At 50.6% G+C, this 26851-nt stretch overlaps 10 protein-coding genes and 3 non-coding genes across 13 annotated transcripts; 2 read left to right on the top strand and 11 right to left on the bottom strand.

Moving 5' to 3' along the window:
* Positions 1 to 67: 67 nt before the first annotated feature.
* Positions 68 to 158, bottom strand: APUU_t40018S. The gene has a single exon. It is a non-coding gene; the product is annotated as a tRNA-Asp (tRNA).
* A 119-nt stretch (positions 159 to 277) lies between these two features.
* Positions 278 to 369, bottom strand: APUU_t40017S. The gene has a single exon. It is a non-coding gene; the product is annotated as a tRNA-Asp (tRNA).
* A 645-nt stretch (positions 370 to 1014) lies between these two features.
* On the bottom strand, positions 1015 to 1106 carry APUU_t40016S. The gene has a single exon. It is a non-coding gene; the product is annotated as a tRNA-Asp (tRNA).
* Positions 1107 to 2290: 1184 nt separating this feature from the next.
* Positions 2291 to 3754, bottom strand: APUU_40920S (phosphatidyl synthase; the record flags this gene model as incomplete). Its single annotated transcript, XM_041704046.1, has 1 exon — positions 2291 to 3754. One exon carries the CDS (start codon positions 3752 to 3754, stop codon positions 2291 to 2293), a length of 1464 nt encoding a protein of 487 aa, XP_041556670.1.
* A 1311-nt stretch (positions 3755 to 5065) lies between these two features.
* gldB (putative glycerol dehydrogenase (GldB)) lies at positions 5066 to 6114 on the top strand (the record flags this gene model as incomplete). Its single annotated transcript, XM_041704045.1, has 2 exons — positions 5066 to 5473; positions 5545 to 6114. 2 exons carry the CDS (start codon positions 5066 to 5068, stop codon positions 6112 to 6114), a joined length of 978 nt encoding a protein of 325 aa, XP_041556669.1.
* A 2870-nt stretch (positions 6115 to 8984) lies between these two features.
* On the bottom strand, positions 8985 to 11400 carry APUU_40918S (uncharacterized protein; the record flags this gene model as incomplete). The annotated part of the gene is made up of 3 exons (XM_041704044.1): positions 8985 to 10651; positions 10723 to 11096; positions 11327 to 11400. 3 exons carry the CDS (start codon positions 11398 to 11400, stop codon positions 8985 to 8987), a joined length of 2115 nt encoding a protein of 704 aa, XP_041556668.1.
* A 590-nt stretch (positions 11401 to 11990) lies between these two features.
* Positions 11991 to 12540, bottom strand: APUU_40917S (uncharacterized protein; the record flags this gene model as incomplete). The annotated part of the gene is made up of 3 exons (XM_041704043.1): positions 11991 to 12043; positions 12097 to 12405; positions 12531 to 12540. The coding sequence occupies 3 exons, from the start codon at positions 12538 to 12540 to the stop codon at positions 11991 to 11993; spliced, it is 372 nt and encodes a 123-aa protein (XP_041556667.1).
* Positions 12541 to 12964: 424 nt separating this feature from the next.
* Positions 12965 to 13931, top strand: APUU_40916A (uncharacterized protein; the record flags this gene model as incomplete). The annotated part of the gene is made up of 3 exons (XM_041704042.1): positions 12965 to 13027; positions 13113 to 13228; positions 13295 to 13931. The coding sequence occupies 3 exons, from the start codon at positions 12965 to 12967 to the stop codon at positions 13929 to 13931; spliced, it is 816 nt and encodes a 271-aa protein (XP_041556666.1).
* A 142-nt stretch (positions 13932 to 14073) lies between these two features.
* Positions 14074 to 16568, bottom strand: APUU_40915S (glutathione S-transferase family protein; the record flags this gene model as incomplete). Its single annotated transcript, XM_041704039.1, has 8 exons — positions 14074 to 14135; positions 14184 to 14529; positions 14581 to 14664; positions 14718 to 14895; positions 14959 to 15074; positions 15294 to 15924; positions 16019 to 16206; positions 16293 to 16568. 8 exons carry the CDS (start codon positions 16566 to 16568, stop codon positions 14074 to 14076), a joined length of 1881 nt encoding a protein of 626 aa, XP_041556665.1.
* Positions 16569 to 17029: 461 nt separating this feature from the next.
* Positions 17030 to 18848, bottom strand: APUU_40914S (putative MFS multidrug transporter; the record flags this gene model as incomplete). The annotated part of the gene is made up of 5 exons (XM_041704038.1): positions 17030 to 17933; positions 18025 to 18354; positions 18427 to 18500; positions 18571 to 18592; positions 18667 to 18848. The coding sequence occupies 5 exons, from the start codon at positions 18846 to 18848 to the stop codon at positions 17030 to 17032; spliced, it is 1512 nt and encodes a 503-aa protein (XP_041556664.1).
* A 1033-nt stretch (positions 18849 to 19881) lies between these two features.
* Positions 19882 to 21265, bottom strand: ALP1 (S8 family peptidase; the record flags this gene model as incomplete). The annotated part of the gene is made up of 4 exons (XM_041704037.1): positions 19882 to 20235; positions 20295 to 20383; positions 20442 to 20886; positions 20942 to 21265. The coding sequence occupies 4 exons, from the start codon at positions 21263 to 21265 to the stop codon at positions 19882 to 19884; spliced, it is 1212 nt and encodes a 403-aa protein (XP_041556663.1).
* A 2098-nt stretch (positions 21266 to 23363) lies between these two features.
* Positions 23364 to 24383, bottom strand: APUU_40912S (SDR family NAD(P)-dependent oxidoreductase; the record flags this gene model as incomplete). The annotated part of the gene is made up of 2 exons (XM_041704036.1): positions 23364 to 23918; positions 24036 to 24383. 2 exons carry the CDS (start codon positions 24381 to 24383, stop codon positions 23364 to 23366), a joined length of 903 nt encoding a protein of 300 aa, XP_041556662.1.
* A 311-nt stretch (positions 24384 to 24694) lies between these two features.
* APUU_40911S (HNH endonuclease signature motif containing protein) lies at positions 24695 to 25927 on the bottom strand (the record flags this gene model as incomplete). The annotated part of the gene is made up of 4 exons (XM_041704035.1): positions 24695 to 25018; positions 25082 to 25252; positions 25322 to 25575; positions 25651 to 25927. 4 exons carry the CDS (start codon positions 25925 to 25927, stop codon positions 24695 to 24697), a joined length of 1026 nt encoding a protein of 341 aa, XP_041556661.1.
* Positions 25928 to 26851: the final 924 nt, after the last annotated feature.

Here is a 26851-nt window from a genome sequence, read left to right as displayed (position 1 = left end):
GCGAGCAATAAGATGTTGATACACCTATTCTTGTGAAGGGGAAAAACATACAAAAAATCAAAAAAATCTCCCCGACTGGGAGTCGAACCCAGGTCTCCCGCGCTCGTTCCTTTTAGGGATTGACAAGCGGAAATCATAGACCGTTAGACCATCGAGGATTTATTATTTATTTTTAAGTATTTCTGCCTAAATATTCCTAAGCCGAGAGATTAAAATAGTACTATAATGTCTAATTAATAATTTCTAGTAGTAAAAGTAAATTAAAAAGGTAAAAATACTCCCTGACTGGGAGTCGAACCCAGGTCTCCCGCGCTCGTTCCTTTTTGGGGATTGACAAGCGGAAATCATAGACCGTTAGACCATCAAGGATTTATGGTTTATATAAGGTCCTTGGCCTTTAGGGTTGTTGCAAATAGTGTGAAAGAGTAATACACCTAATAAAGAGAATAAAGAGTCGCGAGACTTAGATTTCAAGAATTTAGGATAGTTAATAGATTAACACTGAAGTTCTAATGTTATGCCCTTCGTGAAGTAAAGAGGTTTCCTCGCAAGCTGAGTCAGCTTCCAGCTTACTCAGCTCTACCTCTCGCGAATACCCAGCTAATCTTGCGGAGGGTGTTATGGGAACTCCGCTGGAGCCCTACTATCAACTCTGCCCAAGGCATCGTTCCTAAGATGTTGGCCTCAGGCATCAGGGATCACGTGTTCACCCCTGTTGGCCATGTCAGAACTCCAACAGCCCCTGTATCCTGGTTCTTCAGCTATTCCATCGTGTATCTAGTACGCAACTAGCTCGCTTCGGGCCTTGCCCATAACAGAGGGTCTTACAGTTTATTTATAAGTGTTTCTGCCTAAATATCCCTAACTTCTAAGCCAAGACTTTTAAGTATATATACTCTTTTACCAGTGCTTTACCACTGAACAACCTTGCATGCAGATAGGGAGATTAAAATAGCATTGTGATATCTAATTAATAATTTCTAGTAGTAAAAGTAAATTAAAAAAGTAAAAATACTCCCCGACTGGGAGTCGAACCCAGGTCTCCCGCGCTCGTTCCTTTTTGGGGATTGACAAGCGGAAATCATAGACCGTTAGACCATCGAGGAATTATTGGACCATTGATGTGATGATTGACTACATGTCGCTAGCTAAGCAGTTATATCGGCCATCATATGCGCTCAGACAAACGTTAAATATACTTCCCCAGACACGACATGTGCTGAATATAAATCTGATAGGAAACACGTTCTATATCATACACTTCGCGCCTTTTAACTATAGCAATGACTTATGCCCCCAAACCACGCACGTAAAGCCCGGTTATCGTCTTACAAATATGGACACCAGCCTTCTGTAACAGCAAAACTGTAACAGTAAAACAACCTTAAGAAGCCGAAGTCAAAGGACGTGGACGTCCGACGTCACCGATATGTGCCGAAACTCTGCAGAGTTTTGAACAGACTTCCCGAGAAAAAGCCACGAGTCGGAGTGCCGTAACCCTCGGGGCCCCGAATAATGGGGCTAATGCTGCCGAATTAGGACCATAGGGTCGCTTTACTGGCTCATTCTAGTTTACTTAGAAGTTAGCTCCCTGCTAGGCTGCTAGTAATACTAATACATACCTGCTTTCGTTCTTTCACCCCAGTTGCCTGCCTGGTTTAGGTAGCTAGCTTGGGTTTCCGGGTGGATTCCGTGGAATGGAAGCGAGAAACATGGATGCGGGCCCATATGTTGGCATCAGGATGGCGTCATGACTTTTTATTTACTTACTCTACAGGTTTACCGGTAGCGGGGTTTGAGTTTTTTGAATCCTTTTTTCTTTGTTTTTGAAATTCTGGTTGATTTTGATTTTTGATCGCAGTCTAGTAAAAAAGCAAGAAATCTATATGGGATCGTTTTGCGTCGTTTCGTAGTAAGGACATGATTGATGGGGGAAATGGAATCCGCAGTTAAGTAGGAGAGAGAGGAAGTAAGAAAGAATAGTGTTCGGCCGATTCTTTGTATCGTCATCACCACATCACATAACGGGGAAAAAAAAGTAAAAAACGTGGAGAGTCCGCCTTGGCCGGGGTGTGATGTAGCCCGTGCGCATTGGGGGACATCATTGGTATCAGTAGCCCAGCCTGAAAAGAGGAAAAAAGGAAACCCAAGAACACAAAAAGCACTATATGCTTGTCCGTCTAACGTAAAGAACCACCAAGGTATGATATGGTATGATTGTAAGGACCAAACGCCAATTGTTTTTTTTTTTTTTTTTTTTTTTAATCTTTTGTCATCCAAGTTGTCCCGTTTATTCAACGGCAGAGGAGGTGTTGTCGCCGTGGAGGACGGGGTTAACCTTGGGGTTCCACTTCATCTTGAACTCGTGGCCGAGCTCCTTGCGGACAGCGGTCTTGACGGCTTCAAGGACGTTGGGGAAGACACCGAAGTTGGCGGGGTTGTTCTCGTCGTTGTCGCCGCCCTGGAAGACACCGGTGCGGACAAGGCAGGTGTTCCAGCCGTGCATGTTTCCACCGCAGATGTCGGAGGCGGGGTTGTCACCGACCATGTAGATGTTCTCGGGGAGGTGGTTTTCGTTGTGGATTTGTTCCATCCAGGAGCGGAGGACCTCGTCGGCGTAGGTGTAGGTGGCCTTTTCGGGCTTTCCGTAGACAACACGCTCAAGCTCCTGACCGGTCAGAGCCTTGTACTGAGCCTCAACGGAGATACGGAAGGCACCCTGCGTGAGACGCGTGGGACCCTTGTGGTCGGTAGGGAAGACCAAGTCACCCTGGGAGAAGTAGATGGGGATGCGGTTGGCGACGGGGTCTTCGGAGCGAGTTAGCATCTTGCCGTCGTCGGCGAGCAGCAGATCAATGATAAGCTGGAAGTCGGTCTGGTAGTCGCGAGAGTCGGCGAAGACAAGGACGGCGTCAAACTTGATCTTGGAGAAGTCGCGGGGCTTGGCCTCAGCACGGTCCTGCTCGGTGAAGACAGCCCAGGGGGAGACAGTAGGGTCCCAAGCGAGGATGTCCTTAGGGTGGACAACGTTCTTGAAGCCGTAGTTCTCAGCGACCTCACGGATCTTCTGGCCCTCACCACCGCAAACAAGAACAGTGTCGTAGTATTCAGACAAGGCCTGCATGGGAGTGTGGGACTGGATGAACTGGTCGGTGGAAATGGGAGAATCGAGAACCTCAGTGAGCTGAGCGCAACGGGCGGCCTCGGTCTTACCACCACCGTTGGTCAAGAGGATGTAGGGAATCTTGATGCCGAGCTCGTTGTCGCCGTTGAGCATGCGGAGAGCCTCCTTGGCCTCTGGGATGGCCTCGTTACCGTGAGCCAAGACACCGTCAATGTCGAAGGCGAACGCCATGTTCTTCGCAGCGGCAACCTTCTCCTTGGACATGTCCTGGACCTGAGAGGCCAGGATGTCGCGGGAAACGCCGGCGGCATCAGCAGGGACGGCGGAGGAGAGGCGGGAGACACGGGGAGAGCGGGGAATGGGGAGGGAAGTGCCAAAGGAGTTGCGAGAGCCGCGGCGGTCCCGGGTGGAGGGGGACAGGCTCAGGTTGTGCATGAAAGCAGCGGCATCGCTGATAGAGCTTCTGGAAGCGGGGACCTCAACGGTGTTTCCAGCGTCGCTGGGGATTGGCAGCGAGCCTGCCATGCTGCCGCGGTCTCTGGGGGAGCGAGTGTCGGGGGCAGTGCCGCGGGTGGGAGGGACAGCGGAATTGGGGTCCACGCCCAGATCAGAATCGTCGAAGCGAGGCATTGTGAAGGGGGAAGCTATTGATAGAGCTGTAGAGGTAGAGAGATGAAGCAGAGATAAGAATAGTGCTGCTCCAAGGTGGGATAAAGAAGAGAGGGGAATGTGAAAGTGAAGAGAAGGGGGGGGCGGGAGTATATATATAAAGAAAAAGTTGGCGCGATAAGAAATGACAAACAGAGGGAAGGCTGTGGTTAATAAATATACGGCGACAGTCGCAGTGGCGGGCGAATGGTATGGATGGCACCTTGAATGAATGGTGTCTTTTCCCTGCGTGCAGTAATTCTTCGCGGCTCCACCCAAAGGGCCTTGTATCATCATCTCATTCCAAGGGATTCTCGCCATCATCATTAGCTGCTTATCCACAGGCTGGAGGGAAGCCGGTTCCAGTGGATAGGTAATTTACGCTGATATTACTTGGATATTTTGACTTTGCTGCCATCCTTTTTTTCTATTTTTTAAAAAAGATTACCTTGAGAATGCTCAGATAAGGCTTAGAGCGTAAGTCTCTACAGAATACAGAGCACTGACTTACCAAGACCTCCGTTTGTTGGTTTGAGCTCGTTTGTATCTTTCCATGTATCTTTGTTCTGTTCATCTGTTGGATGATGCGCATCTCTTATCATATCGCAGCGTGAAATTCTCAGTCTGCCTTTCAGCTTCTTTTAAAAAATACAGCACTGTTTCCGCGACGAACTCCAGAAATGATCCTCTGGGCCCGCATGGATGCAGCAGACGATATCATTGGAGAGGACTGGAAGCAGCGGAGATACAGTCAGCTGCCTATTGGCCCGAGAGGAATTCCACCCGTGGGCCAGCCACAGATCGATGGAGCCATGACGATCCAACAGCGGCCGCCTGTGATGTCATTGAATTACCGTTACAAAAGCTGTTAGCGATGGCCTCATGTATAGATCATGGCGGGGCTGAGCTGAGCCGGCCGCTGCCGTGCTCTTTGTCTGGCTGACAGCTACAAACAGACGATGCAGACAGGAGAGGCCTGGACATTGTGCAGATAGATGGATGAATTGCTGCACTCCCAACTTGGAAGCTGGGTTGACTGCATCCGGATAGTGGCAGCAGAATCCAGAATTACCACCAGAACCCCGCGGCGCCTAGCAACCCCTCCTTAAGGTCGTCTCAGGTCTGTCCACGTCCGTCAAACCCCACCAGATCCTTAGTCCGTCGTCATCGCACTTCAACTGCTCGACCACGACCTCATTTCCTTCCTTCCTTCCTCCCTTTCTTTCCTCCTCCACTTCTCCCTAACCTCAATTGCTTCGTTGCGGTTCAATTTACACTCAAATCCACTTTACAATGTCGAACGGAAAGACCTTCCAGCTCAGCAACGGTGTCACCATCCCCGGTGTGGGGTTCGGTACCTTCGCCAGCGAGGGTGCTGAGGGCGAGACCTACCGCGCTGTCACCAAGGCCCTTGAGGTCGGATACAGGCACCTGGATTGTGCCTGGTACTACCTCAACGAGGGCGAGGTTGGCGATGCTCTCCAGGACTTCCTCAAGGCGAACCCCTCCGTCAAGCGCTCCGACATCTTCATTTGCACCAAGGTCTGGAACCACCTGCACCGCCCTGAAGACGTCCGCTGGTCGATCGATGACTCTCTGAGGAGACTCAAGACCGACTACGTCGACCTTTTCCTCGTCCACTGGCCCATTGCCGCCGAGAAGGATGGCCAGGAAAAGCCCAAGATTGGCGCTGATGGAAAGGTACTTCCTTCGCCCCTCCAAATTTCAGCCCCGCAACAACAAAACGTCATATGATGCTAACGAGCGTGCAGTACGTTATCCTCAAGGACTTGACCGAAGACCCCAAGCCCACATGGGAGGCCATGGAGAAGCTGTACGAAGACAAGAAGGCCCGCGCCATCGGTGTCTCGAACTGGACCATCGAAGGCCTAGAGAAGCTCTTGAAGTACGCCAAGGTCAAGCCTCACCTCAACCAGATCGAAGTCCACCCCTTCCTGCCCAACGAGGAGCTGGTGCAGTACTGCTTCAAGAACGGCATCATGCCCGAGGCCTACTCCCCTCTGGGATCCCAGAACCAGGTCCCCACCACCGGCGAGCGCGTCAGCGAGAACGCTACCCTGAACGACATCGCCAAGAAGGGCGGCAACACCCTCGCCCAGGTCCTGATTGCCTGGGGTCTGCGCCGCGGCTACGTCGTGCTCCCCAAGAGCTCCAACCCCGCGCGTATTGAGTCCAACTTCAAGAGCATTGAGCTCTCCGATGCCGACTACGCCGCTGTCAACAAGGTCGCTGAGGGCCGTCACTTCCGCTTCGTCAACATGAAGGACACCTTCGGTTACGACGTGTGGCCTGAGGAGACTGCCAAGAACATCTCTGCTTAGAGTAGTGTTGATGTTTCTTGATCTATATATGTTTGGATGGACGGTAGGTATATTTTGGTAGCGTCTCGTTTGTTATGCAGGTCATAGCTCGCGGCTCCCTGTCCTTGTCCTCGGCACAGCCCGAGCATCAAAACAAAGAACAGGAGAGCATGTGAGCCGGGCGACTCCAGGAACACGCAATAAAGAAAGCTTGGGATAGAGTGAAATTACAATTAGAATCGAATTGCGTATCTCATTTACAAACAATTTGTCCCTTGTAACCCGGTAACATGAAATACTAGTCTGTTAAAACCTTAGCAGTCAGGGAAGGTAGCACCGTCGACAAACAGTTTTTTTTTTTTTAAAAATCAAGCCGCAATCACCAAAACCAAACCACTAATTGGCCACCACCCAACCCATCTCAAATACGACCTCACACCAGGAACCAGCCAGACGAGCTAATCACCTTGCTCGCTCGCACCAGCCCGTGGATACTCTCATGTCAACCGTTATCCGTTACGGAGGACAGTCCTCCTCGCAAATCGCTTCCAGGAGGGGGCCCGCGCATACCATGACGTCATCCCGCCGGTGGTGCAGCAGCTCGGAAAAACACGGAACCACGATGCACCGGTGGGCGAATAGAGCAATAGGCTAGTTCGTTTCGGGGCTGCGCTGGCTTGCTGGTGGGGTATGCGAAAAGCCCTAGAATTTGAATTAGATCGTACTATGATACATACGTACTCCGTACTACTACTACTCCGTAGGAGGCCCCCGGGCCGGTCTTTTTCATCCACTGGTGTTGAATCTGACTGTTGTTGTTGGCTGCGCGGCTGAGGGTTGTGCCGCCTGCTGCTGTATCGGGATGGTGGGGGCGGCTTAGGTTGGAACTTGTATCCAGTGTTGTGCATCGTGTGAGGGATATAAGGAACTTAAGGGGGTTTGATGGTTCAGGGACGGTGTAGACTACTCCGTGGTATTGGATGTGGGTGGAGTGATTTCTTGTTAGATGTAATTGGAATTGTACAGAGTATGGACTGATGGAGTAAGTTGAGCGAGTGCTACGGAATGGTTGTCTTGGTTTGAAGGACTGCATGTACATGGATTGTAACTTTGTAAGTGTAGATGGCCAGATGCAGTGCACTGTTCAGGACTGGAATTAAGTTATGCCTGGCAGGATTTAGATTAAGCAGGAACGCCTCGTCCTTACTCCAACTGTCAACAGTCGGTTAACCTAAGAACGCGCCCTCGGCAAAAGCCCAGGACAAGAAATATCTGATTCAATCACCTCTCGTACTTCTATTCCGATAGCAGGCAAACCTTCCCTCTCGACCTCGCCGGCCCCGAACTTCCCTGTCGATTTGGCTCCATATCACCGTGGAATATAGTACGTACTACGGTGGACGTACTACGAGGGACACGTCGATCATGAAAAGATCGTCGTGGCCCTCTGCGGTTGCAGCCGCATATGAAATAACAATCAGCACGTCAAGTCTGTCGCAGACTCGCAGTAATGCAATACTAATAATGTTTTCATGCATGGCCTACGTACTTAGATATGGGGCTGTAGAATGTAGATGCTCCATACTTCCATAGTCCATACTCTACACCGGCGCAGAATCTGGAAATCCATGCATAGATACAACCCACTGCACCCAGCTTCAACCTCCTACCCGAGATTCTGATATCATTATGCATTTGTATTTAAGTTAGCGGCATGGGCGCTCGGGTTGGGTAAACTGTTCCGAGTCAATCCCGGCCAGGAGGGTGGTGTTACTGGTGTAAAGTGTAAATACTGAGCACTGACTCTGCCTTCCAAGTTCGGGATGAAGTTGGAGGATGCACGGACGACGAACTATCCATCCATGATCAGGGATTTGCCTGCTTCCCATTTCCCAAATACAAAACCAAGATTTCTGCTGTGCAATGCCGACAGCCCGCTCTCACTCTCAGTCCCTCAGTCTCACTCTCAGTAGTCTCACCCCGCCTCCACGAGCGTCCAGGGCCGATCATCGCCAAGGTGAGAAGTAGGCAGAACGCCCTCCTTCTTAGTGACCTGTTAGCCTCAAGCCACAGCCGGGATTAACGATGCAGAGAATCGCACCAGCATTTGACTCTGGCTTTTGCGGGGGTGTTGTTTATCGCATTCCTACAGTACCCCGCGGCCTAGCTGGCTGTCACCGTCAGTGCCATGAGCGAACGGCCAGTTTTTCAGTTTGATTTGATGCAGGAGTAAAACAGCGATGGCTGCGAATCAAACAAGAGAATATGATTTCCTGAGTCGGTCTTGGTTTTGTTGGAGGTGGTGTAAGAAGTTAGGTAGTACCTAGTTCATTGCCATTCCCGCGGGCTAGCAAGAAAGGCGGGACGGTTATAATAGATAAGAAAAAAAAACAAAGAGAATTCAAACTTACTAGTAAATAACCTCGTTTTTGAACTCGTCCATCCTTGCGCGTCTGAGCGGCGAGCGCTGCATCTGGTTTGGCCGCCCCTGCAGATCTTAGGTGCTCTTGTATAGCCAGCCAGGATGGTGAATTACACCATGGCCAAGATTATCTAGGTAGACAGATATAATTCCTCAGGCGGGAGATCCGTGCGCTGTCGCTGTCGGGTGCTCGCGTGCGTGTTTGGTAGACTGGGATTATACGGAATATGTAAAGGAAACCAAATGATACTCGGATCTCGATTAGCGAGTGAACAAAGTCGATAACCTAGCGATTGGTATCATATGAAATAAAGAAGCAGGTAAAGACATGATCCCAATGAAACTCCGAAATCCTCCAGCCGGGCGCCGTCCAATCAAATCCTGTGTTCCCTATGTACACAAACAAGAACCACGCCTAGCGGTCCACGCAAAGACAAGCAGAGAGATGCCATTTGAGATAAAAGACAGGCTAAGCTCGGCGAACTCGTCTCGGCATCGGTGTCGAACCCGCGTTCACCTTGAGCAGATTCGTTTTCACCGAACGACCTCCACTCAGCAACGAGGGTACCTCGTTGTTACTGGTGCTGCTCCCGACAGGAGTAGGAACCTTTGATGGCGTCCTGGTCATAGATGTTTTCGGCGACTTGGGCGTTAGCTTCGTTCGCTTCGCAATGGGGCTTCCAGTGGTGGGCGACAGCGGCGATGACGCTGCGTCGTGCGAGTCAATCGTGGCGGAGGTGAGTGGTTTGGGTGGTCCTAGCCGCCGCACACGTCGGCCCCGAGGCACTGCACTAGGAGATGCAGTAGTGGCTGCAGCTGCATCCTTTTCACCACCAGTCTTGAGCGACGATTGCGACTGAGAAGTGCGGCTACTGGCTGCCCTTTTTTTCGGTGCGGGCTTTGCCGTCGTGGCCGTTGCTGTCGCGAGTTCGTCGTCACTCGACTCGCCCTCGAACTCCACGAGGCGGTTGTCGTTCCAGGAGACTGCTTTCTTGGGTTTGCTGTTCTTTTTACGGCCATTGTCGTCGGAGCTACTAGGGCTCGAGTCTGGGGTTTCTCGAGTCAAGGTCTGGAGCGTGTATTTCGGTAGCACCGAGTCGCCCTTGTTCTGTTTTGTGTTGCGGCGAGTCACCAACGCCAGTTCCTGCGCCTCCGTTCGTTGGAGGAAGACGAATTCATTTCCTTTTGCTCGACGGAGCGAGAGCGTGGGCCGAACACTGTTCGGGGCGGCCGCTCGCTGGAGCGACCTAACTCGCGTACTTCGACGGGCAACTGGACTAGCAGAGCCATTCTCGTCTGTAACCCCATCTCTTCCAGTAGATTTGGATGGTGACTTTTGGGGCGACGGCGAGCTTGCGTTTGCATCAAGAGCTTCCAACGCACGGCGCTCTGGAGTAGGAATTTCAACGAAAACTTGCTGTTGGGGCCGGGGTGACTCTGGCTCATGCTTTTGTTCTTGCTCCTGCTCTTGTTCCTGTTCCTGCTCCTGCTCCTGCTCCTGCTCCTCGTTTTCTTCGGGATCGGATGCGATAGTTGGCGCTGCTTCGGATTGCGCGGCCGCTTTGGCTTCGCGTTTCGCTTTGGCTTTAGAGAGGAAGCTGTTCAGCAATGCGGTATCATCGCCGTCTAGAGAGCTGCGCAGAGCCGATCGAACAAGGGTCGATTCTTGCTCGGCCGTCAGTTCTACCGGAACTGCCATATTGTCCTGGTTCTCCGCGCTTGAAGCAATCGTAGCTACATCCGATGCCAGCTGTTTATCGGCTGCCGTCTCTACATCTGGTGCATCGTCGGTCGCGGCTGCGCCGTCTGCAGCGTCTTGAGAGACAAGGGCACGAACTTCCTCTTGGTCGTTGGCGTTGAGGGATTTTATGTTCACAATCACCCCACGTTCGTGGTTTGGTAGGCGCCCAGGCTCACCAGGTAGCGCATCGGGATAGGCTGCCCCGATATCAGCGCGGTCCGGGGTAAGTGTCGGGGATTCGCCGGTTTCCTCAGGTTCCTGCACAGCACTATCGGTGTTTGACGTGGTCCCACCCGGAGCGTCCCCGATCTCGGTCATTTCATCATCCTCCACAGTTTGCGCCCCATCAACAATCACATGTTCGCCCAAGTGGTTTGTAGTTGCAGGAAGCTTGCCTAATGCGGTAGTCAGTGGAACCGTCGCAGTACGCGGTAAACACAACAAACTCCAGTAATTGGGTGCATACGTCGTTTCCGTGAGACCTCCGACTCCCATTTGGTCTCAAGAAAAGACCTGCCTCGCGCATTGGATGCTTCGCTGTCCTCATCTTCCACAGATGATTTTCGAGTGGCAAGGCATTGTCGCTTGACACCGCGACAATTTTCAGTGCTTCGCCCCGCGTTGATCTCGAGCAGGAGATCGCTCTCCATCAGACGGCTAGCGTCGGGAGTGATCAACTGCTGCAACGCCTTCATGCTGTTGAATGATGAACGAAAGCGCTTCCACACTTTACGCGGCTTGGAGCGTGCCAGGAACGAGGTTGAAGGTTTGCGATCCCATATACGGGGAACGTTGGTAGATTTAACTGGCGTAAAATGGATCTGGCCTTCGTCTAGGTGACTGCAGAAGTTGTGACCTTGTCAGCAATGATCCCATAGAGACGCGTTGACCCGCAAATTAGAAGCACGTCGCATTTTGGACGGTCACGTTCGAAGGGTATGTTTTGGCATGAGTAGGAGGAAAAGGGGTGCTTCTCCCGCGCCCCTGACGGTGACAGTTTCCCACAATCTGTCCCTGATGATCCCGCGAGAATGCTGAACGAACAAATAGAGAAGAGAGTCGACACTCACTATGATTGCGATTGTGGGGGAAGAGAATTGGCCGTCTCCATCTTGTCGACGCGCGGAATGCTCGTCGCGTGCATGGCGGAAGGACGGAAGAATCCGGGTTCTAGGAAAAGATGAGGCTCCGATAAGAGATAAAGATTCTTATTTGATAGAGAGAGCAAGATACAGCGTAAGAGGGATGGGATTGCGGATTCGCAGAGTGCCGTGGCGTGTTGAAGAGTCGAAGTGAATATTTGGAGTTTGGATGTTGTTTGACGGGCGTGGAGACGGGCTGGTTGCCGTGCCAACACTAGTGAAAACGTTGTGAAGAGCCTCTGATCTGCCGCCTGAAGAAGATAAAAGCAGGCTCGAAATTTATTGGCTAATTTCTGAGAGCTTATTTGATTGATTCCGGGGTAGAATTAATTCAGAATTTATATGCCTCGTGCTGTGGTGCCTTGTCTTGGCTTGCCATCAGGCAGCCACAACTGAGCTGGACTCACCTCAGAGACTCGGAACAAGCTACGATAAAGGAACGACTGTTCATCTGTTCATAATTAATCTATCAAAAGCTAGAATGCCAGTAAATGGTCGTATCTCATAAACAATCCGGTATAGACCACGGTGCGTATCTCAAAGCAGAGAAACGTCAGAGTAGAACACCAAGCGCCATACGATGCACAGACGTCTAGACGAATTTCTCGTTCATATCGCGGTCATCAAACGGGTCTCCAAACTCATCTACACCATATCATTAGCATAAAACAAGAAGAAAGGCATAGAATAGAGCTAACCGAGATTGAAATCCAGATCAATCACATACTCCATCGCTCTCTGATACTCTTCCTCCGCCCGTCTATTCATCCACGACGCCCCTGGCTGCTGTGATGGATCTGTCGACCCTTCATCAGCACCAGGAAAATCATTCACCATGCCGCCGGTTGCCTGGGTTTGTGAACCTGGCGGGGAGAGTTCTGAGGCACCTGCAAACTGCGCATTTGTGGTTTGGGTGTGATGAGTCGGGGTGCGGGAGCCGGCTTCGACGTCGGAGAGGGAGCGGTTTGATTCAGGCGAGGACGCCATTTGCGAGTCACCGTCTGGGTCTGTAAGTCATGTTAGCTAGGTAAACTTTGGACTTCTGTCTTTGTTGTGGATGTTGGGTATGTGTGGTGGTGTCAAATGCGGGGGACGATCGGCGGGAGGTTATGGATGCAATCGGGGTGCAAACCTGTGGCCATGATGACTATTGAGTACCAGGAGTGAGGATATGAATAAGAGACAGCGCGTAGTCTGAATGGACGTCAAGGCGTGCGGATTCAAGCTGTTGGTGACGATGGAATCGGGGGTGTTCACTGTTCACAAGTACTGTTGGAGGATGTCCGATGGTCTTAACTAAGCAGTCTCGGATTCTCCGCCAAATTCGTCGTCTCGCAGTTCGGACTCTCCTTACTCCTGCTTCTCTGTCCAGAGACACCACTCACTACAACTTGCGATTATTGAAGAGCGTCTGGACTTTGGAGTCTTCATTTTTAGCCTATAGATCACCCGGCCTTTCCAATTTTGCTGCTTCCTCTCCACCATCACATTCGTTTATACATCCCCGTCTGACGATTTTTCTGCCCTACCAATTCCGAGTTCTTTTTTTTTTTGTTACACCTCGCGATGAGCGCAAAACAATCAATGGCCGACGCCTGGGATGATGATGATTGGGAGTCGCAAGCTGATGTTAGTTTTACCTGCCCTGCTACCAGCCCCTATTCACTATTTTCTTGCAACCTGTGCATCTAACCTGCATGATTTTCCCCTCAAGAAACTGGACGGCGTACCCACCCCGCCCCAGCCCGAAAAGAAAGTGTCGTCCAAGGTGACCAAGGCCCAACGCCGGGCTCAGCAGATGGAATTCAATAAAAAGCTATGGGAAGAAGCGTACGTTTACACCTAGCCAAATGCGATACTATTCTCAATCTGACAATTCCTTTTTTAAAAATCCAGTGAATCCCCGCAAACATTCCACTTCTACGAAGCCTCTTCCGATGTGCCGCTAAAACAAGAGTTCAAACCGACTGTTACCGTCCTTAGTCGCAACCCGCAGATTGCTACGCGACAATCTTCTTCCGCTGCTGGGGCTACCGCTGCAGGTATTGGGCGCTTGGATTTGAATGCGGACGACTCAGACGAGGAAAAGCCGCCGGAGCCGACACCCGAGGAGCGCCAGGCAATGGCCATGAAGAACCGGGAGGAGAAACAACGCAAGTATGAAGAAGTGCGCGAGAGGCTCTTTGGTACACCATCCGCACCGACTTCTGGGGCATCCTCACCTCGAAGCGCAACCCCTCCGAAAGCCGAAGGCCGAGGGAAGGGAAGGGCCCGGGGAAATGGGAGAGACAACAATAACAATCGAGCGAGAGACCAGTCTGCTGCATCCGGAAAGCCGAAGCAACTCTACGATCCGGGTTCCCCATCATCTAGACCCAACTCGTCTTATGGCCGAAGAGATTGGCAACAGAGCGGTGAAAGGAGCCAGATTGACCAACCGCAGTCCCCTCGACAGCCAATCCGCAACCCTCGGGGTCCGGACAGTAGTGGAAGGGGTGGATTCAGAGCACACAGAGGAGCGAAAACAAGCTAGACTACGCGCAAAGCATTGTGATATACACGGTGCGCATTGATTTGCAGTCTCAATCCCTACCCCGGTCGCTGGGTGGTATCATTTGCAGCTTCATCTAAAATGAACGATCAGGTAGCAGCGCTATGGATACATAACTTGGGGCTCACGGCAGGCCTCTTCCAGAATTGATCGCATTCGCAAGCTGGGAAGTATTGGGACGGTTCTCTGGTCGAGCGTCAGCTTTGATCAATCAGCACTATAAGAGATACCTACCGGCATAGCGTTCATAGCTATCGAGATATAGGTCAGGCATGCTCGTCGTCGCCTTGATCGCTTCATTGGCTTCGATCGCGTCCACCCAAGCGCCCCATCGGCTACCTGGCTCGGGGTCCGGCCAGCCACGGTACGGCTTCAAAACGCGGTTCAGCCGAACTACCCAGGGGGCAATTTGAATGTCCACAAATGAGATATTCGGCCCGAGGAAGAACGGTCCTTCGGGGTCCGCAGCATTAATCAACGTGCTGAACGAGTCGTGGAGTTCTTGCGCATTTTGAATCTGCTTCTGCTGATTCTGCTCTTGGAGAACACGGTAGAAACTGGGTACGATATGACGGTTGACCTGCGTTGGTTAGAGACACGCCGATAAGACTCCGGTAGTTGGGATGCTTACAAAATCTGTCCACAGCCGACAGTGAGCTCTCGACTTCGCGTCACCAGGAGGAAGGAGAGGAGGATCGAAGTTCAAATCTTCGAGCTACCCGCTAGTGTTAGTCTGGTTTGACAAGACAAGAGAAAGGAGGCAATTACATATTCAAGCAAGACAGAGCTTTCATATGAGCCCCAATCGCCATGTCGCAAAGCTGGAACTAGTCCTCTTGGATTCACCTCGAGCAAAGATTGCGGTTTCTGATACGGATCGATTTCGATATATTGATAAGGAATACCCTTCAGCTCCAACGCTATCCAGACGCGCTGTACAAATGGGCTAAAAACAAACTAAATTAGACAAGGGCTATTATATAAATTCAGGGTACGGTCTGGAACCCACCAAAAGCAGCTTCCGTACAACTTCAGATCGGATTCCTTGGAGTGGTTTGCTACCGTTTCAGCGGCTAAGCCGGTAGCTTTGGTGTGGTAGCTTTTTGGGACGGACATTGTCCTAGTCTTTCGCGCTCTATTAGAATAAAAGATGAGATAGACCCAATTATGAGAAACGACGAAGTGCAAGAAGTAAAGAGTTGAGAGCGAGATGAAGCTCTGCAAAAGAGCGGGGAAGGAAGGGTTTAGGTCACTGCGTGACGTAACCCGTGGGAAGGAAAACATAGTTCCGCAAGCTCTCTCCGCCGGACGCGCACTAATAGAGAACAATAGAAATCAACTTACAGGAGCCAATGATTTCTTGCTCTCCCTCGCCTCCTTCAGGATATACCGCTGGACGCTGTTCTTCTTTACTCGATCGCTCTCCTCCAGTGTATGCCGGTGCCCACCGCTAACCCCATCGTTCTTCCCATTCGCGCCATTCCCATTCACGCGCTGAATCGTGAAGAACCGTTGTCCATCTGCACCGGGGTGACCCTCGGGCAGCGGCGGATTCGGTGTGAGTACCCCGAAAGGCTGATTATCCCTTGTCCCAGCCACAGAACCAGAAGGGAACTGAAGCAGCGTATTCACACCTGGCAATGATGACTCGGTCGACGAAAGTGACGTATCCACATCATTGACGCCCGGCGAGAAGGATAGGGAGAGTGGTTGCTGGTCTGACTCGGCGCCAGACATTGCGCCTGCCGCGTATCCGGGGAAATACTCGGTGATCTTGATCTTGACGTCGCAGAGGTCTCGCTGCCGGGCTGTTCGCTTGCGCTTCTTCTTGTTTGGGTCGTCGGATTTCGGGGTGCCTGGGGGCCGACCCTTTAGGCGGCAGTCCCAGTAGTGGGAGACGAGGGGCTTGCGCTTGTATTGTTGTGTAGAGCGGTGCGAGTAGATGTTGTCGACGTGCGGAAAGTAGGTTCGGAACCTGGATGAGAACGGGTGTTAGATCGTAGTCATTGTGGCGCCAACATAGCCAGCAAAGAGATTCAGAATCACTGAATAGGGGCAGCAAGCCATACTCTTCTTCACTCATGACAATCATATCGTCTATATGGAATAGGCGTTCGCGCCAAGCTTCCAGATCGGGCGGGTCGATAACGGATGCGACATCTCGTAGATATCCGTTTCCTTTGGAGGAGAAGATAGACTCGTTCGGATTATTCGTTGGGGACTGTTCGGTGCGGAGGGAGGGTGTTTCATCCTGTGTCTGATTTGCTCTTCGTAAGCTATCTCCGCAAATAGTTGAAAAAGTAAGTAGGTGTGAGCGCGCGAATGCCAAATCCCTTCACTCACAATCAATGTACTATAACGATCTTCCTGGCGAAGCGATTGCGCGTCTGGGTGGTGCTGGTGCTGATGGAGGTCATAGTGGTCGAATTCAGCCACTGCAGACTGCAGAGGCTGTAGAGATCGAGCGTCTACATCGACATCGAGATGGTGTTGATCGTCTTCGTCAGTGTGCTGGTGCTTCACGGCCGCTGCCAGGTTCGACGCGTTTTCGGCGACCGAGGAGAGTAGCGGTTGTAAGGGACGAAGAGGGTCCGAGGAGCGTAGTCCCAAATCGTCCATTGCAAGAAAATTAAACGCGAGCTTTGGCTTTGTCCGGGGTTCCAGTAGCCTGGATCGCAAGCTCCTTGGGAGACTGGACGCTGCTTTTAAGGTGAAGCTTAGGTGGGGGTTGAAGCGGCGTGACTTGGCTTATTAAGGAAAGGGTCCTGCAGCAGCTCTCCACCACCCTGTTTAGGATCGACAAAGCTGGCTCAGCACGGGAAGAGCTAGTGATATGGACTGTCTTCAGTGTCTTCTCATGTGTCTATGTCTTTGGAAGTCATTAATCGAGGGGAAATAAGAAAAGCGAAAGATTGCCATGTTGTCAGGTCGCCTGCAGCTCCTGTACGACATACAACCCACGAACTCCAAAATAACCGAGAACAAGGGCTTTGTTGGTTGGAAAAGCATAAAAAAAAAAAAACAAACAAAAAAAGCAGAAACAAAATCCCTCTCCATCAGTATCCCGCCCTATTCCGAATCTAATATCCGTCTTCGTCGACGCTATGCTCATGGTACATGTCCAAGCTGTATTTGGCGAACTTGCTCCGCGCACGGATTGTTTCACCAAAACGTGAGAATACCGGCGGTACCAGACAGAATAACGTGGCCACCGTAGCCAGAAGTGAGGCAGCTACATTGGCCCCAAGTTGACTGAACATGGGGCTCGATATGAGAGGCAGAATGGCCGAAAGGAGAGCCCGGATGAGGCTCAGAGCTGCTAATCCACTGGCAGCATAGCTGAGATAGCTGTCTGCGAGATATCCACCCAGCACATAATCGATCTCATTCAAAGCGTACCCGATAAGTACCAACGCTAGCACAGATATTATCCAGTGCACATTCTGGACGGCCGGAGGTATTGTCCATGCAAAGGCCCAAAGGGCCGCAGCGAGGACGCCGGATCCTATCCAGAAACCGGTGAGCTTGTGCTCCGGCAGGAGAACATGGCCGCGTTTTCGGCGCCGCTTGATGATGTGCATGTCCAAATACCGCGTCAGCAGCCCCAGACTTAGCCCGACACCGATCGCGACGAATGGAAGGCATGCCTGTTTTGAGGTGAAGCCGAGGCTTTCGTATATTGGGGGCAGTGCTTGGGTGAAGAGGTAGACCAGGGCAGTTGCTACAGCACTCATAACCGAGACAGTGAAGACAATGAGCTCTGTGAAGAAGAGTCGAATTGGGCGGCCTAGTGCTACGCGCACGAATGTCCGAAGATTAGGTGCGCTATCTGGATTCAGGCTCGCAAGGTAGTCAAGTTTGGTTACTTCCCGAACTTTCGCCACTTCTCGTTCTAGTAAAAGGGAAGGTCGGGATTCACGAATCCCCAGCAGCAGAAGGGAAACTATTCCGGTAACAATGGCCGCAATATAGAAGAGCCATCTCCTAGAGATCTCGAGTCAGCTAAAGGACACAAGAACCGTGAATGGGCTATAAAATGAACTATCAGAGGAATTTGGGCGCTGCCCTGACATACCAATTGAGATCAGCAGTTGTGAAGGTACCCATTATGGGCCCGACGACGAGGCCGAGATTGGCTACCAATGCCCAAACCCATATCATCCAAACGCGGTCTCGAGAATTGAACATATCCTCGATGCTACCCACGACTATGGTGCTGGGGATCGCGGAGAGGAACCCACTGAGGACTCGACCGAAAACAACGCCTTTGATTGACGGGACGGCAGCAATAATAATGCAGGCAATACTGTATGTTGCCGAGCTAATTATATACAGCTTTTTTCGCCCGAAACATTCTGAGTATGGTGGCAGAACGATGCCGCCAATGGCCTGACCCAGCAAATACCTGCAAAGCTAATTTAGCGTATAGTTCCTCTCGTCAACCGCACCGCCGGGGATCAAGACAGGCTGAACGTACAGTGACACGAAGAGAAATATAGACAACCCCTCGGATAAATTGAACTCCCGCGCTGCATAATTAGCAGCAGTTGACTGATGTGGTCAGCAAGTCTGACGAGTGTGGGGGATTGGTAGAAGCAAGAAGCAAGGGACAATGACATACGCCAGCAGTGCTGACAGCCGTACTACACATGCATAACGGAGCCGTTAGCTTATTGAACCACCATCAAATCAAAACAAGCCGAGGGCAGAGACGTACGTGAAGAACTCGAGGAAGATCAAGAGTGAGATATCGTAAATCTTTCGAGAAATGGGCCAGTTGCGAGGGTGCCTCGGATTTCCAACGGCCCATTGGATGTGATATCCGTCGGCAGCAACTCTGAGCCCGTACTGGGCTAGAGTCTGTCGTAGGACATCCTTGTCGGGCTCTGGATTAGACATTTCATGCAGCTATATTCTCCCGCGGTGCTAAGACTTCGGAGGTGGACCGCCTTGCTTTATAGGCGGCCGCGACCTCAAATCTAAGGTAGGGGGAGGAAGTGTATAGGTACGCATTGTCTCCACAGCAGGCTCTCAAGACTAGTTCCTAAAAGTACTCTAGCAAAAGTTAGCATCCGCAAGACAAGGGGGTGCAGGAGGAGAGCAAGAAAGATAATCGAATAATGAATGAACGCAAGGGATGCGATGTGATGCACCTGCTGATTGTGTGTAGCACCCGAAGCCTTTGTGTAAAGCCCAACCCGTCAATCAATGGCATTGGCTTCCGGTGAGAATTCTGGATGGGCCCTTTTGGGTTCTTGCATTCCAGTTGATGAAACCCAGCGGGACATTCGCAGCACTGGCCCACAGGACCTACGAATGCTTGTTGCCAGTCAATGCAGGGAGCTTGATAACTGGAAAGAAGATCAGTGGAAGAAATTCCCCTGCCATACAAGAGGGTAACAGTGACCTAGGAAACGTTGCCGTGGACGGCTAGACGTCTGTTTTGAAATGACTGGTACCACGGACCAAAACAATACCATAACTCTCCGAATGAGACGCAAAGGGTCCATTTGGGGAAGACCAGAAACGCGATGACCAGGGTGGGTGACGAGGGATGGACGAGTTGGCGCTGCTTCCAAGGATGGAATTGGCGACAAACTTGTCGTCACGGATCCAGCTAGTGCGTAGCTTCAGTGAACATTCTTCACGGGCACCAGGTGAGGGGAGGACATTATGTTAAGCCGACGGGCCCGAGACTACCCAGGACTGAGGAATGGACGAAGATCAAATTTACTTCGGGATATTCGTGCTGGATCGTCGGCAGATCTACGTAATGAGAACTATGTATTGACCATAAAAAATATGTGCATTCGTAACGACTTATCAAGCCGTCAGGGCTCTTGCTATTCTGCGTTGCGTTTATATCTTGATATCTCCCTTTGATTTCACCAGGACCAGGGGACTTATTTGCAATCAGGTTCGAGCTAGCTGTTTATTCAGCGCCGTTGTAGGCAAGCGCATTGGGGCTGCCAGACACGCCCGAGAGAGCATCCTGGGTAGCCAACTCCTTGATTCGGGAAGTCACATCCCCGGGAGAGGAGAGCCCCTCGAGAGCGATCAAGTAGAGGGACAATCCAACAATATGGGGAGTGGCCATAGATGTGCCAGAAATGGTGTTAGTGGCACTGTTTCCGCCAATCCAGGCCGAGAGGATGTCTTCACCAGGGGCAAAGATGTCGACCACCTCACCATAGTTGGAGAACGATGCGCGGGCATTCTTTTCTGTGCTAGCCGCAACAGTAAGAGCGTTAGGTGCAGAAGCGGGACTGGTGTTCGATGCATCAACCTGAGGTTGCACGCTTGTTAGACATCGGTTTTGGAGTAGGTAATATTGAATAGACTCACGTTCTCGTTACCAGCTGCTACAACGGAGAGGACTCCCTCATCAAACGCGCTTTCGACTGCGTTGTTGAAGGCATAAGAGTATCCACCGCCTACAATGTCCAGTCAGCAGTGTTTACCCCCCCCGGGAAGGCAGTAGCGAATACTTACCCAAGCTCAGGTTGATTGCCGACTTTCCGGTGCGGCTCTTGCTTACGATGTCGTTAGCAGCCCAGTTGTAGCCGTCGAGGATGATGGAGGTGCTGCTAGATTCGCCCTCGAAGACCTTGACAGAGAGAAGATTGGCCTTCTTAGAAACACCGAAGGTTTTGCCACCGATAGTGCCAGCAACATGGGTACCGTGGCCAACGCTGTCAACGTGCTGGCCACCAGCAGCGTTGTAGGCCAGACTGGCGCGTCCGTCAAATTCCGAGTGATCAACATTGATGCCGGTGTCCACCACGTATGCGTAAGTGTCAGCTCCAGCGCTTGTGTCGTAAATATAGTCGGAGCTCGCATCTCCTTGGTGAGAGATAGCCCCAAGACCCCAGGGAGCGTCGCTCTGGGTGGTTAGGGCATCAAGGTACCAGACTTGGTCCTCTTCCACGTGAGCCACCTGGGGGGATCGTCAATAAATATAGCTCAACTGGGGATTCCAGACGGGCACAAACATCTTTGTGGTTTCGGATTTCTTCGATGGTGGCATCATCAAAAGAACCAACGTACGCCGCGAATTTGTGGATCTTGAAGTTCTTCTCAATACCGGGGTACAAATCACGGTCAGTCAGATCGCGGCGCTCTAGGTTGCGCTTGTGGACGTTCGAGGCCCAAGTTGTGTGTGCGTCGATCTGCTCGGCCTGCAGGCCAGATTTGAACGTCACGATGTACTTCCCGGGGACCTTTTCTGTCTGCCGGCGAGCTTCGAGGATAGGAGCACCAAAGACGGCAGGAAGAAGAGCTCCGAGAAGGAGGATCGTGCGCTTGATTGAATACATGATGGGGATTCTGAAGAAAACCCAAGAAACGTAGCTGGATGAGATTGTTCAGGAAAAGAGAGAGTTTGCTTTGCTGATTGTCAGGGAAAGAGCGACGGGCACACGCTCTCTTCTTATACCTTTTGCGAGCACTCTAATATATCTATGCCTGCGTCATTCATCCCCTCCATCGCGAATGGACAAGGATTCACGAGCAGTCGAAACTCACAGGGTAACATTGCATCTTCAGACGACTGCACTACTGTGCTCCATCGGGGACATCGTTATCAGTATCATGGATACCACTGTGAGTGATAGCACGCAAATGAGCACGATGATCACCCCAGAATCCACTTGTCTCAGGACGCTTCTAAAGCTAGATGGTCACCAGGCAAGGTCGAGCCGTTGTATGGCTATGGAATAGACCAAACTGTTGACAGTATGTTCCCTCACATGCATTTTTGGCGGTCCACCCCCTGGTTCCGCCTGTCCTTCCCTGCATCCCCATCAGGAAGGTAGCACACAGGCGTTCTGCAGCCAGAGCTAGTGTCGTGCGAAAGAGCCCTGAATGAGCGGGAAGCGTCCATGATTCGTCCTGAAGCTCCAGTGTGACTCTTAAAATACTTGGCACATTCGCGCGCGATGCGCTGACGCCCACACTTTGTCCGTCAGGGGTGGTCCTGGGCCCTAGGCCACAACGGGTTGCCGGGATCTTTCTAGAACAGATGATATGACCGGAGCTTTTCTCGTCGTAGAGTTGTAGCCCCAGGAAACAGGATGCCGATCACCTTGGTAGCGTCAAAGCTAAAGCAGCAGACCCTAACAGTGCGACTCGTGTGCCGTTGGCGATGGGGCGGGACAGTACATGATTTGCATGCTTGTGATAAGCCCTCCTGAGCCGCTGTGACTGAATGAGGGCTCTGGTACGACACAACTCTCGCATGTGCCTGGAAACCATCTTCTGATACCCCTGAGCAGGGAGAAGGGAAAAAAAAAAAAAGAAAATACGTTCTTGAACCCGTGGCAGGCCCCTCGCTCCTCTCAAAGCCATAGCGTGAATCTTATCGCTGACTTGGATTGACGGTAGGGCCCTTTCTCAGGGAAGCAGTGCGAGACGAATCGTGACTGGTCGTGTGGCCGAGGAGCAGGGGTCGGGATAGGGCCCGTCTTTTGCACACCAAGAACAACCAACATATAGCGATATCCAGCCGAGGAGGGGAAGAAACCAATCACACTGACCCAGAGCCTGACGGGGATGGTGCTGGCCCTCCTGGGCTTCAAAGCCAAGTGATATCGATCTCTTGGACTGCAACCTTGTATCCACCACGGGGAACTCCGGCGAGGCTTAAAGCTTGGCGTCAATATCGCAATAAACAACGGAGGGGAACTTTATATGAAGAGGGGTACTGGTCTCATTCGGCTGGGGATGGCGCAAGATTGTACGTCGTGGGTACGTACCAGGTAAGATCTAGATTTCAGGGTCGGCGATCCGGGGTCTCGACTCTCGACTCCTCGACCGATGGATGATCTCGGAAAATTGATGGGCGGATGAAGAGCTAGTCTGGTGATGATGGAAGGCAGGTGAAGGCTTGAGGTCGGGGATTGGAGAAGGAGAAGGGATCCTTCTGGCTCTGCAGATCGTTTGATCCCCCTCTGCTTGGCGATGGTCGGCGGCCCTGGAGGGACAGCCCGCCATCCCCCATCACGCCCAACGTGGTCTAGGCGTGATTTTGAGGATCAATGAGCTGATAGCGCCTGCCCAATGACAAGGGCTATGTGATAGACTTTCTTTCTAGCTCGAGATCCCATCGTTATTAAATTTCTCTCGAAGTGACCCAAGACGGCCTTCGGAACAATTCAGGTAAAGGTTGTCGCTTAACTTCGGTACCCAGAGAGGATTTGATAGAGCTGGCATATGAAAGCCTTGGGCGAATCTCATAACTGGGCTGCATTTTTGTATCATATTTCGTCAACCAGCTAGAATATTAGAACTAGCTACTGCCTTCTTAGGTGTTTCGTCCACCCCAACTGGATGTAACTCTCCCATCGACTAGCCGCAGTAAACCGAAGCCCTAAGGATGAGCGCCCGGGTGTATTGCCGAGCAAACAGTCCACACCCTTACTCGATCCTTCGTCTCGCAGCATCCTCCTGAATTGCTTTTTCTGCCTTGCCCTTCCACTCTTTCTCCCACCGCGACAATGGCGGTCGATCTTCAAGGATATCGTCACACCCCCACTGCATCCGAGCCTTATCCAGCGCCTGATCAACGTCGTCATCCGGACAAATAATGTAGAACGACCCCTGCTGCAAACCCCTTTCCAACTCCTCAGCCACCTGGCTCGGCGCCCAGGATCCCTTCATCTTCTTCACTTGGCTCTCATCCGTAGGGCCGACGTTGCCCATCAAGCCGGTCCATGTCCACCCAGGCACAAGCAGGTGAGCCGAGATGTGTGCCGTCGCAGCATCGGACCGGAGATCATGCGCAAGATGTTCAGTCAGGATCTTGATCGCGCCCTTGGTTGAGTTGTAGGCCGGATTGCCGCCTCCTGGGGGGTTTGTGATGCCCTGCTTTGAGCCGGTGATGACGATGGATTTCGGTGCTGTGTCTGCCTTTAGCAGTGGTAGGAGCGCGCTGATGCCGTTGATCGGCCCGAAGACGTTTGTGTCGAAGATCTAGACGGACGGGTAAATCGCATGTCAGTAAAACAAATATGCGGTTAATATGCCGTTAATATATTAAAAGTGCTGTGGCAGGGTCTATTCCAAGATGTCGTGTGGGTTTTGTCTCACCTGTCGCCAATAATCTGTGTTATAAATCCAAGGGTTGGAATCCTTGGGCTTCGTCCCTCTTGCTGCATTCAACAGGACGAGATCGATTGCTGGGAAAGTTGATTGTACCTTAGCGACGACGCTATCCCATTGTGACTTGTCTCCGACGTCGATGGTATATGATTCCGTTTTGAGAGACGCGTTTGCCGATGCCAACTCATCCCTGGCTTTCGGGAGATTGACGGCATCGACATCGAGAAGGGCAAGGTGCATGCCCCGGCTGCGGCAGAGCTTGGCTACTGCGAACCCAATGCCGGATGCTGCGCCAGTGATGAGAGCGGCCTTCTGATTCTGTAAAACAGCGGCCATAGTGATGTAGGCTGAGCGATTGGGGTTGGTACTGTGGTTTGAAGAGTTGTGGCCTTGTTGCCGGCATTTGTAGTAGTGCGGGGGTGCGGAAATAGCGGAGTTTACAATGTGGGGGGTGTAAGCTACGAATAGGCAGAATTTACATACTCTATAAACTCTTTTATTTACTATTTAATAATTTCCCTGCCTTAGAGACCTCCTCATGGGCCTGGCCTGGATAGAATAGAAGACAGTCTTTCTTATAGATATTCTTTATTTATATAGCAGTAAATTTCAAGGCTTCTTCAGTATCAAGACAGGGTTAATAAAATTTATCCGTGGGCATAGATACCCGCTTCCCATAAGCGGATTCTCAAAAATGTTGAAAAGTCGGTTGAGCCACTTTCCGACATATATCCAGAAGCCTCCTTCATGTCGTCTAGGTCATGTAACATCCGTTCTAAACAAGGTCCCATGCCAGAGGCATGCAGAATCTCTGCCAAACGATAGTGGCAATCCAGCAATTCAGGTTTTGGAGGAGGAAGATCTTCCGTCCTATCTGCATCTCGAAATTGGATAGGATGTTTCGGGACGAGCTTCGATACGTTGGATGGACATCCAGGGTATGATTTAACTGTGTACTGGTTGGGGGAATCCTATATTATAAGATTATATTATTAGTAAAGGGCAGAGTTGAAGTAATCTTGAGGGAAACAGACCGTCTGAATAAAAGCCACATTAAATGACCCGAACTCGTAATGTATGCTTCGGTCTAAAGTGATGCCGTTGGAAATATCATTCATTGAATCAACGCTGAACCCGACTCGTCGAAGACTCGGAAAACAACGGTATAACATCTCCCAAGTATCTGCGACAGTATTGTCTGATTCCTAAAAATAAATAGATTTTCAGCAAAGATGTTTTAATAGGATGGTTAGATGTAGCCAGTTTTAATGTACCACTCTCGAATTCCAGGATCCATATGAAAATGGTATTATATGAGCAGCTTCAAGGCGGGCGGTGTCTTCATGCTGGTTATTATCGATATGGGAGGTGATATCTAGTGCATTACTGACGACACAATGATGATTGTCTCGTTGTAAGCAGTTGTTTCGGAAGGCATCGGTTCGACTTTGGGGGCTGACAAGCTCTGCATTCGCACGCCGCTTAGGATGGGGGGAGACTGCGACTGACAACCCCCTGCTGGCTTTCACTATATACATAGATAATATCAGTATTGCTGTAATGATAATGCTGATAAGAATCAAGTAAGATGGATAATACTTACTCAGGCATAACAGCCCGGTCACAAGATTATTGTAAACAGCGTATAGATCTTTGTCTGTTCTGGCTTGAACAACATCTTTGGCGATTAACACTTTGCCTGACTGAGGGAGAAATTCAATGAACGCGCCTAGCGTCGACATCAGGTTGGACTGCAAAGGCCAGTTGCTATCAGTAGTCGGCACATATTCGCTGATTCTATCTGTAGCTTGTTGGACAAGATCATCATCATTTCCATCACTGATATTCGAAGACATGTTGGACAAGACGGATGCATTCATATTGGTTGGTTTGAACGTGGGACTAGTTTGTGGGTCAGAGTGACCTATACGTTTTACGGTAGGTAACTTGGTAAGCAGCCTTAATAACTAACTAACTACCGTAACTAACTTGGTTAACTTAACGTGTTTATCAGGCGGTCCGCCCACCACCTTAAAATTATTCCACGCTCATTGAATATGAAGTCATTACCAACTTATCAGTTGGAAGTTGCTGTAAGTACTAAATTAAGATCCACATAATATAGTATACTATTCCTGTAGTTTAATGATAAGAGATTTATTCAGAGAAAAAGAGTATGCTGTAAATAGTCACATGCCGTATTTCTAACTATATATCCTTTAGGAACACTCCACCATCCGCAATCCATCAGTAACTATATGAACGGGAAATCAAGTTCCGGATTAAAATGACCATTCATCTGCGACGGTAATGAGAGCGGTCCATGTTCGTTTGGGCTGAGTAATTAGTATTAAAATTATGATTTGAATAGTTAAGGCCTTGTTGCGGGTATTTGTAGTGGTACGGGGGTATGGAAATAGCGGAGTTTGCGATATATACTATGGGCAGAATTTATGGATAATAGAAACTTGTATAACTTTGAATAATAATAAATAATCAGACCTGACTTGTTCTTCAGATTCTAAACTTTATATATACTGGCTGATGATTTTGTCTATTACATATACTCGTCCATGGCCGCTTAGTGGTGGGTCAGCTACGTGACGAGTATATTTATTCTGCTTAACGGTTAATCCGTAATCGTGGACCACAAAACGCTAGGCATCTCATTCTCGAAGTATGCACCTGATTAACACAATAACCTTACCGTGAAGTGTAGCCCCTTACTGGAGTAAAACTTTAATTGATTATGGTTTGCCGAAGGTAGCCTGTAGAGCTTGTTTCAATCGTGTGACATCATCCAC

This window comes from Aspergillus puulaauensis, chromosome 4, assembly GCF_016861865.1.
Source record: "Aspergillus puulaauensis MK2 DNA, chromosome 4, nearly complete sequence".
Taxonomy (NCBI): Eukaryota; Fungi; Ascomycota; class Eurotiomycetes; order Eurotiales; family Aspergillaceae; genus Aspergillus; species Aspergillus puulaauensis.
This window is presented reverse-complemented; position numbering and strand designations above follow the sequence as displayed.